This window comes from Lampris incognitus, chromosome 9, assembly GCF_029633865.1.
Source record: "Lampris incognitus isolate fLamInc1 chromosome 9, fLamInc1.hap2, whole genome shotgun sequence".
NCBI lineage: Eukaryota > Metazoa > Chordata > Actinopteri > Lampriformes > Lampridae > Lampris > Lampris incognitus.
In genome coordinates, this window is record NC_079219.1 from 52,878,581 (window position 1) to 52,890,908 (window position 12,328).

At 49.6% G+C, this 12,328-nt stretch overlaps 1 protein-coding gene across 1 annotated transcript in view; it reads right to left on the bottom strand.

The window, feature by feature from the left end:
• Nucleotides 1-4,077: 4,077 nt before the first annotated feature.
• The window catches only part of creb5b (cAMP responsive element binding protein 5b), a 73,909-nt gene continuing 65,658 nt past the window's right edge, over nucleotides 4,078-12,328 (bottom strand). The window contains exons 8-10 of the mRNA XM_056286827.1: nucleotides 6,068-6,295; nucleotides 5,568-5,676; nucleotides 4,078-4,235 (exon numbers count right to left, since the gene is read on the bottom strand). Of these exons, the coding sequence (XP_056142802.1) occupies nucleotides 4,078-4,235; nucleotides 5,568-5,676; nucleotides 6,068-6,295 (495 nt within the window). The remainder of the gene's footprint in view (nucleotides 4,236-5,567; nucleotides 5,677-6,067; nucleotides 6,296-12,328) is intronic.

The following is a 12,328-nucleotide window of genomic DNA, read 5'->3' on the forward strand; positions in this document are numbered from 1 at the left end:
TTCGCTCGCTGCGGCCGGGCTTCCCCGCAGGTGCGAGATGGGTCCGTTTTGCACTGACGGACGTTCACAGCCATGTCGAGCGGAGCGTGTAGCGTTACAGAACAAGTGCTTTATTTTCATACCATAATGCAGCTGCAGTGATATTTCACATCTGTACAAATGCAAAAGAGAGAGAGACGGTATGGAGACGATGCAGAAACACAAAAAAAAAAAAATGTACAAAGTTATGCAGGCATGAACGGTTTCATCAATTCATTACACAATTAAGCGCTGAAATGAGCCTCGACGCGGAACCAAAAAGGGCAGAAGTGCTATGCAAACATTATTTACACACATACACACACGCATGTACCACACATTCACTCCCTTCAAAAAGAAAGGTGGTTTGCATTACATGTACAAGATTACACAAATTAATAACATTCTATACAATATTTATACTTTTATATTTCAAATGATACAATTGTAATGTAAATGTGTAGGAATCGCTGTACGTCTCTCACACAAAACCCACACTTAACACACACACACACACCTCCCCCCGCCTGCACACAGTACACAAATATCTGTTTTTACTTACACACAAACTGGGTCCGCTTCTAAAAAAAAAAAGAGAAAAAGAAAGAAACAAAACCGCTCACATCCACCTCTAAAATAGCAACACCCTCTTAATGATTCCAGTTGAAGGTGCTCTGAGGTCATGCAGGAGGTTAACTAGTGTGGAGCGGCGCAACAATCTACACAACACACAATAAGGCGAGCTCGAGTTTTGATCGTTTTAACAGGGTTTTGCTACACAAAAAAAAGCCCTTTTGAAGAGAACCGACGAGTGGTTCTCTCAGCAATGCGCGCACAACACTACACACACCCAGACGGAGAGGGACACAAACATGACAAAACAGTCCGAATGCCTCGAACGACAAAAGAGCTTCTCCAGTTTTACACACGTAAGCTACCGGTACCGACTCACAAAACCAGAGCTTTTGGATTTCGTCTGGATAAAAAAAGGGGCACGGCGCCCCTGACAGGTCCGTTTTTTTTCCTCCCCCCCCCCCCCCCTTTTCTCCCCAATTGCATCCGGCCCAATTATCCCACTCTCCTGAGCCGTCCCGGTCGCTGCTCCACCCCCCTCTGCCGATCCGGGCAGGGCTTCAGTCTACCACATGCCTCCTGTACATGTGGAGTCGCCAGCCGCTTCTTTTCACCTGACAGTGAGGCGTTTCACCGGGGGGGGGGGGGCGTAGCGTGTGGGCGGATCACGCTATTCTCCCCAGTCCCCCCCCCCCTCCCGAACAGGTACCCCGACTGACCAGAGGAGGCGCTAGTGCAGCGACCATGGACCCATACCCACATCCGGCTTCCCCACCCGCAGACACGGCCAATTGTGTCTGTGGGGACGCCCGACCAAGCCGGAGGTAACACGGGGATTCGAACTGGTGATCCCCGTGCTGGTAGACAACGGAACAGACCGCTACGCTACCCAGACGCCCCAGGTCCGGGGTTTTAAGTTGCAGGGGTGCCTTGCTGAAAGGCCCAACTGTGGGGCATTCGCTCCTCGATGGCCTTCTTCCCATGTAGGTGCACGTGCAGCGCACATCAGGCACGGTCTCTCCACAAAGCCAAGGACACACAAGTGTCTCGCTGGTGTGTGAACGAGAGGGGGGGGGGGGGTCACTGAGAACTATTCAACCTTAATATGGCTATTCTACGCCCTGCCGCAGCAGAGGACAAAGTGCATAGACAGCAGCTCTCCTATACTGCAGAACACAGTGCATTGTGGGTCATGCTACGGAATCCACTTTCCTGGCCATAGGAAGGGCGAGTTCTGCTCAGAACAAGAAAACGCTACTGAGCTTCACTGCTGGAAACACTGGAAGGGGGGACAGAGTGAAAAAAGAAGATGGAGAGAGAGAAAGAGAGAGGGATCCTTATGAAGAGGTCGGAGGTCAAATGGCAGACGAGTCTTTCTCTCCCTGGTCAGCTGGTTTTGCCTTCAAACGCGGCAGACAATCCCTGATGAAGCTAACGGGTCAAAAACTGTTGATTCTTCATTCACTGATTCTGCAAAAAAGCAACCAGTTGGGCTTATTGGGGTTTTTTTCCCCCCAGTTGTACCAATTACCCCACTTTTCCGAGCCTTCCCGGTCGCTGCTCCACCCCCTCTGCCTATCCGGGGCAGGGCTGCAGACCACCACATGCCTCGTCCGATACACGCGGAGTCGCCAGCCACTTCTTTTCACCTGACAGTGAGGAGTGTCACCAGGGGGATGTAGCACGTGGGGAGATCACGCTATTCCTCCCAGTTCCCCCTCCCCCCCCTGAACAGGCGCCCTGACTGACCACAGGAGGCGCTAGTGCAGCGACCAGGACACATACCCACAATCCGGCTTCCCACCCGCAGACACGGCCAATTGTGTCTGTAGGGACGCCCGACCAAGCCGGAGGTAACACGGGGATTCGAACCGGCGATCCCCGTGTCGGTAGGCAACGGGATAGACCAACACGCTACCCGGACGCGGGGTTTGATTGTTTAAGGGAAGCCAATGAAAACCGAGGACATTAAACAACAACTGGCATCCTCTGTCCTGAAATGAACCAACCGATGATTTGTATGAAAAAATTGAGGCACATTGTGACATTTTGGAAAGCATAGGCATCGAACTACACCTCCTTTAGAAACAGCCGTAGGCATCGAACTACACCTCCTTTAGAAACAGCCGCAGGCATCGAACTACACCTCCTTTAGAAACAGCCGCAGGCATCGAACTACACCTCCTTTAGAAACAGCAAAAAGCACTACGTCACTTGCAGGACTTTAACACGACCTCATCTGATCGCGATAAAACAGCCAGTCAAGAAAGCCACGCTCCTAACCGGCCGTCGCAAACCTCCTGTTCTCCTCCCTCTCCACCCTGCTGAACCACCTCCTAGCTCCTTATGCACACACACACATACACACCTGCACATACCTTACACACATACTGGAATATTATATTCATTTGGAATCTACACACCGAATCCAAAAAAACTGGATCCTCTGATGCAATAACGCACAAACGTCGAGGCCTCGTGTCCGTTGGTCCCGGTGAGCGGAGCAATTTTCCGATTTGTCGACTCCTGAGCTGCCTCGCTGGTCTCACAGTGCAGGGTTAGAAAAGCTGGAACAGCAAAAGTGTGTCTTTGGGAGCAGATCGGCTCAGCCGCGGCCGATCCGGATGCGGACGCAGGTGGTTGAAAACGGGGGGGGGGGGGGGGATGTATTGCTCTCAGTTTCGATCACGGGGCGTTTCTCGGGATCAGGATGTGTATTTCGTAACGCTGTATGAGCGCCACCGACAGGGACACGGCTATAACAGTCATATACTACATCCAGACAAACACAAGATAAAGGGTCATCACACCAGCTTGCATATTCTTGCTTAAATTAACAAAAGTGTAACGTAGCGATGGTTTGACTTGGTTTTCAAAGACGTCCCGAAGGCGAGTGGCGTCCCGTACACTCGGTCAGGGTCTGAACACACAGTCTGAGCATGTGGAGCACGACAAACCCGACTGGACGCACACATTCCACACACACACACACACAGTATGATGCCTGCGTGTGGCACATTCAGTCTTCTGTACATCACGGCACACGCAGACGTGGGTGGGCGTGGTCACACCGATGACGCTTCGAGGCTTTTGCATTCCGTTCTTGGGTTGCCACGAAGACGGCGGCCCAGTTTGTACCAAAGTTATTACACGACGACAATGACGATAACGGCAACGACAACAACAACAAAGTCACTTGTTGGTGTGGCATGATTTTAGCAAAACTCCCTTTCGGCTAAGTACAAATAAAAAAGCAGATAAAAAAATAGACCAATAGAGAGACAACTAAATAGACAAACCCAGAGAAGGTTTATGAGTTAATAGGGCTGGTCTATAAAAATACATAGTTACTGTATAAGGGGCAGCCTCGTGGCTGCAGAGGGTTTTCTTTCCTGACGGGAGGAGGAAGTGCTGCACTGACTGACGGGCCTCGGAGAGCCGGGGAGGGGCTCTGGGGGGGGGGGGGGTTTAGTCTCTCTTCCGTTTCTAGTGGATGGGGTTAATGTCCGATGTGCGATGGTTGGGCTGTGCATGCCCGCCGCTGCCCCCTACAGCTGTGGTGGAGGTGGTGATGGTGTTGTGCTGGATGACCTGCTGCTGGGAGCACGCTGGAGTCGGACTGCCCGCTGGACTGCTCTCCGGACCTGAAGAGACAGTAGAAACGTCACTGAGGGATGGACAGTGTGTGTGTGTGTACACCATGTTTTTCTATCCTAATGGGGACATTTGGTCCCCATTAGGATAGAAAAACCAGAAACCACCTACCTTGTGGGGCCATTTTATGGGGCCCCACAAGTAAAAGGGTCTATTTTAGGGTTAGGACTTGGTTTTAGGGTTAAGGTTAGAATTAGGGTAAGGTTAGGGTAAGGGTTAGGGTTAGGCATGTAGTTTGCGTGGTTAAGGTTAGGGTTAAGGGCAAGGAAATGAATGTAGTCAATGAGGGGTCCCCACAAGTATAGATTTGCGAGTATGTGTGTGTGTGTGTGTGTGTGTGTTTCTCTGTGAGTCTGCAGCTTCTCCACAGCCCCAAGTAGAACTATTATCAAAACAGACCAAAAATAGTTTTTTTATTCCTACCAGTGACCTCTAATCTCCTAAAGTAAAACTAACACAGCAGATTATATGCTCGTTAATCCTCACCTGGACTCCCATAACAGCTTATTAACGACAGACAGAAAAACTGGAAAAGTGAATCATCCACCTCCGCAAACACGTCTGACAGAGTCAGGACTTATTGAGAGTGACATCTGTAAACAGGCTGGACTCATCGATGAAAGTCTCTCCCCGTCCAGCCCAGTCTGCCAGTCAGCCTTCGCCTTCATAAAAGAGCCATTCAGCCATGGAAGGGAGGTGAGCCCGATTTTTCCTGCGCCGAAGCTGCACAGGGAGGTGCCCTCCTCCCCTAATTATTTGGAAATGTCACTCGTATCCATATCAGAGGGCGGGGCTCTGATGTCATGTGCCGCCGCGGCAAGCCGCATCGTAATCAGCAGGATCCTCTGGGCATCGGTGGGATGTTTGGACCCGATGTCTCTCTTCATGCATGGCCCCTGTGCCACGATTCCGTCCCCCCAGACGGAAAAACACAGCTCATAGGGGATTCTGACGACCCACTCCTGGTGTGGGTCCACCCCCGCATCCATAAAACAGTGAGGGTTCGACGGACCCTGCCCAGTCTGTACCGCAGCCATATATCAGGGGAGTATACAGTCTTGCAGAGTTCTTGTGTGAGAGCCAGATACCAGCACATGGGATTTGAGGGTCTCCATCAAACTGTGCCATTCAGCTAACCAAGGAATGAGCAAGCCAGCATTTCCACTCTGGTGGATTTGTAGGATGAGGTGCAATGGAGGTGTGTTGGCATCCAAGTCCGGCTGTGGGCTCATGTGTGTGTGTGTGTGTGTGTGTGTGTGTGTGTGTTGTTGGCATCCAATTCCAACTGTGGGTTCATGTGTGTGTATGTGAGAGCTACTCACTGAGGTAACCTTGGGACTCTTTCTGCATAGTGGTGATGGGACAGTCTTTGTGGGTGAGGAGAAGCTGCTTGAGTTGGGTCACCTCATTCTTCAGCATGGTCACTTCGTTCTGAAACACCAGAAAACAAAACCTGGTTTCCATCATGTCCAGCGAACCGCTGACCTCTTCATGTGAACGATCTCAATAAGCACAGCTGAGCCAATCAAATCACCCGTGTTATTCAAATCAAAGCCAGGATACTAAACTCACCCCGCAAAAAACTATCCAAGAAGTGAAATCAGATCTTAACTGGAAATATAATTCAGTTATAGCAGAATAAAACAGACTCTCAAAGACCTTTTTTAGAAAAAAAAAAAAACCACAGCAGTAATCACAACGATTCTACGGTACTACTACAACAAGCTCATAATTTTGAAAATATTTCATGTTCATATCTTCTCACTTATCTAACTGAAATGTGGTCCGAGCTGGAAACAGACGCCGGGTTTTTATTTCCTACCTGAAGCTGCATGTTGGTCTGTGTGAGCTCCTCCGCCTTCTTCTCCAGCGACATCACCCACACTTTCCTCTTCTGCCTGCACCGGGTCGCGGCCGCCCTGTTGCGCTCCAGAAACTTCCGCCGTCGCTCGTCCGGGTCCTCGTCCACCACCCTCCTGCGGCGCCCCCCGCTGGGTGGCGGAGACTGGAGCGTTTGCGTAGGTTGCATTTGCTGGGCTGCGGGTGACATCTGTAATAACGACAAATATAACGCATTTTATTCAACAAGCACTTCTCAAGAAGCTCGGGGGGGCGGGGGGAATAGAGCATAAAATTACAATAAAGCGTGCAAGAGAAATCAAATAAAAACACATTTACTGAAAGGAAGATTAACCAAGTGGCATATGGCCGGAACTCCTGTCGAACAACTCCCCTGGCTCATGTTTCCACAGGAAGGAGATAGTCGTAACACCAGCTTCCTTCAAACCTGTGTCGGCTGCGCTCGCTATTTTACACGCTGAAGCCTCCTCGCATGGATTGCATCACCTTCAGGCCGCGAAGGAGACGTAGGGAGAATGCTTTTGGTTGCTTGGCTGCAGGCGCCCGGATGGGCCAGAGGGGTCGCTGGAGAACGACGAGTCCCCGAACACTACACCCATCTACACCCACTATTCCTCGGGTAAGGGTGGCCTAATGAATGCCTTACCCCGTGGACGCTCTGGCCGTGACCGGTTACGGCGAGTCTGGGATACGAACCTCCCAGCCACATGACGAGCGGATCGCAAGAACGGCGGTTTATTCCGCTCGGCCACCAGCGCGGCCGAAACCAGACCATTTTAAACCTGGGATTAGATGAGGCATTATTACACATTAAAGAAGTGAGTCTTTAATCTGTGAGTCTATATATATGTATATGTGTATATATATATATATATATATATATATATATATATATATATGTATGTATATATATACGTATATATGTAAGGCGGCACGGTGGGGCAGTGGTTAGCGCAGTCGCCTCACACCAAGGTCCTGGGTTCGAGCCCCAGGGTAGCCCAACCTTGGGGGTCGTCCTGTGTGTGGAGTTTGCATGTTCTCCCCGTGTCTGTGTGGCTTTCCTCCAGGTGCTCTGGTTTCCTCCCACAGTCCAAAGACATGTAGGTCAGGTGAATAGGCCGTACTAAATTGTCCCTAGGTGTGTGTGTGTGTGTGTTGGCCCTGTGATGGCCTGGCAACCTTTCCAGGGTGTCTCCCTGCCTGCCGCCCAATGACTGCTGGGATAGGCTCCAGCATCCTCGCGACCCCGAGAGTAGGCTAAGCGGTTCGGATAATGGATGGATATACGTATATGTAAATAAAGCGACGTGGAGGTCATTGTTAGAATCTCATACAGGTTTGTGATGGTGCTGCCCGTCTGACTGACAGCCCTGAGAGACCTGCGACTCCTGCAGGACGGAGGAGCAGCTAAACCACCTGTTTACCGAGACCACTTCACCCCTTAACAAGCACCCATGCATTTCCTCCTGCAGCCGCTCCAAGTCTGGCAGCGTCCCTAAAAACAACATCTGGCGGTGCCGTGTGACCCGCTGGGCGAGGCTGCCGGGGGCGTATAAGGGAGCGACTGAGCGAGTGACTGGGCCGATTCACCGGCCGGCCCACCTTGTTAAAGAGGTGTCAGGAGGCAGTTTTCCATCGCCCACTTCCACTCCAGACTCACGCCGCTCGACGCCAGTCAAAAGGCCCGTTTCTAAAGCTGCGCAACCCAGCTGACACGGGCGCGACATATACTTGGCAAGGTCAAGTGTTTTTGGGGCTTTCAGATCGTTACCGTTTTTTCTTTTTTTACGAGTGCCACGGAAAATACAAGCCCCTTTCATGGCCACCGTGTGTGCAGTCGCTGTCGTCCGAATGTGCCAGTGGTGCGTTTGGAAGATCAGCTGGGTCCCTCGCTGGATGACGGCGTCTTGTATCAGGTCCTTCAACCTCGTGTAGCAGTAAATGAAAGGGCAGATGAACTCTGACCTTCAGTCAGCGATCATCATTAGTCAGTATTTTCAGGAAAGCATTGATTTATAATACACTGCTCAAAAAAATAAAGGGAACACCTAAAAACACAATATAGACCTCGATGAATGAAATATTTCAGCTGAAAATCTTTATTTATTAGACAGAGGAATGTGTTTAGAGCAAAATAACCTAAGAATGATCAATGGAAATCAAAATCATTAGCCCATTAAGGTCTGGATTCAGAATCATACTCAAAATCAAAGTGGAAAATGAGAACATAGGCTGATCCAACTTCTGTGGAAATTCTTCAAGACGATTCAAAATGAGGCTCAGTAGTGTGTGGTGCCTGTATGCACTCCCTACAACGTCTGGGCCTGCTCCTGATGAGACGACGGATGGTCTCCTGAGGGATCTCCTCCCAGACCTGGATCAGGGCATCGGTCAACTCCTGGACAGTCTGTGGTGCGACATGGCGTTGGCGGATGGTACGAGACATGATGTCCCAGAGCTGCTCGATTGGATTCAGGTCTGGGGAACGTGCAGGCCAGTCCATAGCATCAATGCCCTCGACATACAGGAACTGCTGACACACTCTGGCCACATGAGGACGAGCATTGTCATGCATGAGCAGGAACCCAGGGCCCACTGCACCAGCATATGGTCTGACAATGGGTCTGAGGATCTCATCCCGGTACCTAATGGCAGTCATGGTACCTCTGGCTAGCACGTAGAGGTCTGTGCGGCCCTCCAAGGATATGCCTCCCCAGACCATCACTGACCCACCGCCAAACCGGTCATGCTGGAGGATGTTGCAGGCAGCAGAACGTTCTCCACAGCGTCTCCAGACTCTCTCACGTCTGTCACATGTGTTCAGTGTGAACCTGCTCTCATCTGTGAAGAGCACAGGGCGCCAATGGCGAATCTGCCAACCAAGATGTTCTCTGGCAAAGGTCAATCGGGCTGCACGGTGTTGGGCTGTGAGCACAGGCCCCAATTGTGGACGTCGGGCCCTCATACCATCCTCATGCATTCTGTTTCTCACTGTTTGAGCAGAAACCTGCACATTAGTGGCCTGTTGAAGGTCGTTTTGTAGGGCTCCGGCAGTGCTCCTCCTGTTCCTCCTTGCACAAAGGACCAGATAGCGGTCCTGCTGCGGGGTTGTTGTCCTCCTGCGGCCCCCTCCACGTCTCCTGGTGTACTGGCCTGTCTCCTGGTACCTCCTCCATGCTCTGGACACTGTGCTGGGAGACACATCAAATCTTCTTGCCACAGCACGCATTGATGTGCCATCCTGGATGAGCTGCACTACCTGAGCAACTTCTGTAGGTTGCAGATACCGCCTCATGCCACCTCTAGTGGTGAGGGCACTAGCAAAATGAAAAACTAACCAAAGATCGGCCAGAAAAGATGAGGACAGGCAAATGGTCTGTGGCCACCACCTGCAAATCCATTCCTGTTATAGGGGTTGTCTTGCAAATTGTCTAATTCCCACCTGGTGGAAATTAGACAATTTACCAACAGGTGAAATTGATTCACAAATCAGTGTTGCTTCCTAACTGGACAGGTTGATATCTCAAAAGTGTGATTGACTTGGAGCTACATTGCATTGCTTATGTGTTCCCTTTATTTTTTTGAGCAGTATATATAGTCCTACTGAAACACGGTGTTTCCTATGACATCATCTCGATGCAGCTCAGTTTGATGGACACCATCTATGAATTTATACAGCGGAGAGTCAAGTCGGTCCCACAACAGTAGATGAACTCTATTCTGGAAGTAAAAAAAGTGGGTAAACCGCATTCAGGGGCATTCGCCCTCCATTACAGCTCCACTGGCAGCCCTTTTTATGGTTTTAATAATTTCGACATGTTGATGTTTCTTCCATTTTTCACTTTGAATCTGTTGAAAAACTAAATGGGTAAAATTTGGGGTCCATTCTTTCAATTTTTGCAGAAAATGAATTTCCCATTCATCCCCGACTGAAGCAGCTTTTACAGTTTAGAGGGGCAATAATATTAATATTGAGTTTTATTAGTGTCTATTATTCACACGGTTTATTATTATTATTAGCTGACCGGTGTTTTTCCTTATTGTTACTATTATTTATTTATTTATTTTGTTTATGGTTGTGTTATATTTGTTTGCGTTCTTAGTTTCCGTAAGTTATTATGGTGTTTAGCAATAAGTCAGTTGTCACTTTTTTTTATAATGTCTCTTTATAGAGGGAATATATAATTTTTACTCTTCATAAATGATTTGATGACACAATTTTTTTTTTGTTGCAAAACCCAATAAAAAAATATTAAAAAAAGAAAAAAAGAAAAACTAAATCGGTGCTAATGTGCTGGGCGACTAGCCATCCAGGCTGTCTGTCCATCCTGACCGGCGTCCACAAACATTCAGCTGTCTGAGAGGCACCTGGACCACGCTGTGACCGCATCACGGCGGCTTGGCAAGGCTAGAGGGCGTGGGAGGGGGGGGGTTACAGTTTCCAAAAGTCTGCCCTGAGAATCTTTCCTAACGGCCGCTTTAACGGCCTCTCCGTGACCCTTCCCTCCATGGCGGGCTTCTGACGCTGACCTGTGGCTGACAAACCTCAGAGAAATAACTGACCTTTGAGGCGGTTGCCAGGAAACCGCTTGGCAGTGAGACCACGGCGAGGGGAAATATGTGTTTGACCGGCGACTTACAGTGAGTTTGAAACGCCGTTTCATCCTGCTTACACGGCAGACCACCGACAGACGTCCTGAAAACAGTTTGCTCGGACGGTCCCTAGAACCGCTGCCTTGTTTTCAGCCGTGGGACTTGGACCCAGAGCTTCTGGCTACACAAGTGGTTTTGGGTTTTTTTGAGTTTATGTGCCGCTCCTGCACGTGTGGTTGTGGTGAGAAGCATGCGGCTCTGCAAAAACCTGCTTATCCTATAGGCTGGCAGTGCAGACCAGACCAATGCATTGTTTTTAAATTAACATGATAATCCTTCAGTACAACAACACCACCCATGAAACAGGATTATGGAAACGGGCCGTTTTAGTTTACTTGCGCTCCACTTTCACAACGCCTTTTTCCCTGCGAGCGGTGCTGCGCAGCACCGACGTCACTCTTTATGTAACTGGCGTGTACCTCCTCCGTGTGTTGTGTTGTGTGTTATCCTCAAGGCTCAGCGTTTTCGGTTTTTACCGATTTTCCACCAAAAAATACCCAGATTTTTTAAAAGGAGCAGATCGATTTAAACTGATTTTCACCCGGATTTGATGTTTCCACGGATCCAAAAGTTGTTCCTGTTCGTGTGAGGTTATGTAACAGTGTCCTTCTTGTGGCGAAATTTGGCATGCTGGATGGCTTTGAAAAATAAAAACCGAAAACGCTGAGCCTTGGTTATCCTGAACTTTGTATGTGAGGGAGGGTGGCACAGTGGTGCAGTGGTTAGCGCGGTCGCCTCACAGCAAGAAGGTCCTGGGTTCGAACCCTGGGGTAGTCCGACCTCGGGGGTCGTCCTCTGTGTGGAGTTTGCGTGTTCTCCCCGTGTCTGCGTGGGTTTCCTCCGGGGGCTAAGGTTTCCTCCCACGGTCCAAAGACATGTAGGTCAGGTGAATCGGCTGTACTACATTGTCCCTAGGTGTGAACGTGTCGGCCCGGTGATTGCCCGGCGGTCTGTCCAGGGTGTCTTCCCGCCTGCCGCCCAGTGACTGCTGGGATAGGCTCCAGCATCCCGTGACCCTGAGAGCAGGATAAGCGGTTCGGATAATGGATGGATGGATAATGACCCCCATTAGTAAGAAAATAGGCAAAATAAATGATATAAGCCCGCCCCCCCGCTCTCTCTCTTACTCTCTCCCTCGTATTCTGTCACTTGGGATCGTCCGTGTTGGTTCATTCGAGGTAGGATTTCACAGAAACGCCATCGACGAAGACGTAAGTAAGACGTTCTCCATTGTCTACTTCCAATTACAAACTTAAGACATTTAAATTTACTCATATGACAGATGCTCTTATCCAAAGTGAAGGAAACAAGTGTAGGACACTGCCATGGTAAAGTGAGACACAGTGTTTGTATCACAGCCAAGAGTATGTATGAGTCTACATGCCACAGATTAGGAGGCAATAATACAACAGGAAAGATCAAGTGGGGCAAGTGAGAGCAAATGGGGCTTTAGCGTAGACATCAGAAAATGGTGTATAATATAATATGCCAGCCAGGTCACCGGTAAATATACCTGCAACCCAGTGTTATAGTACTCAAGTCTAGGACTCGGACTCGAATCTGACTCAAG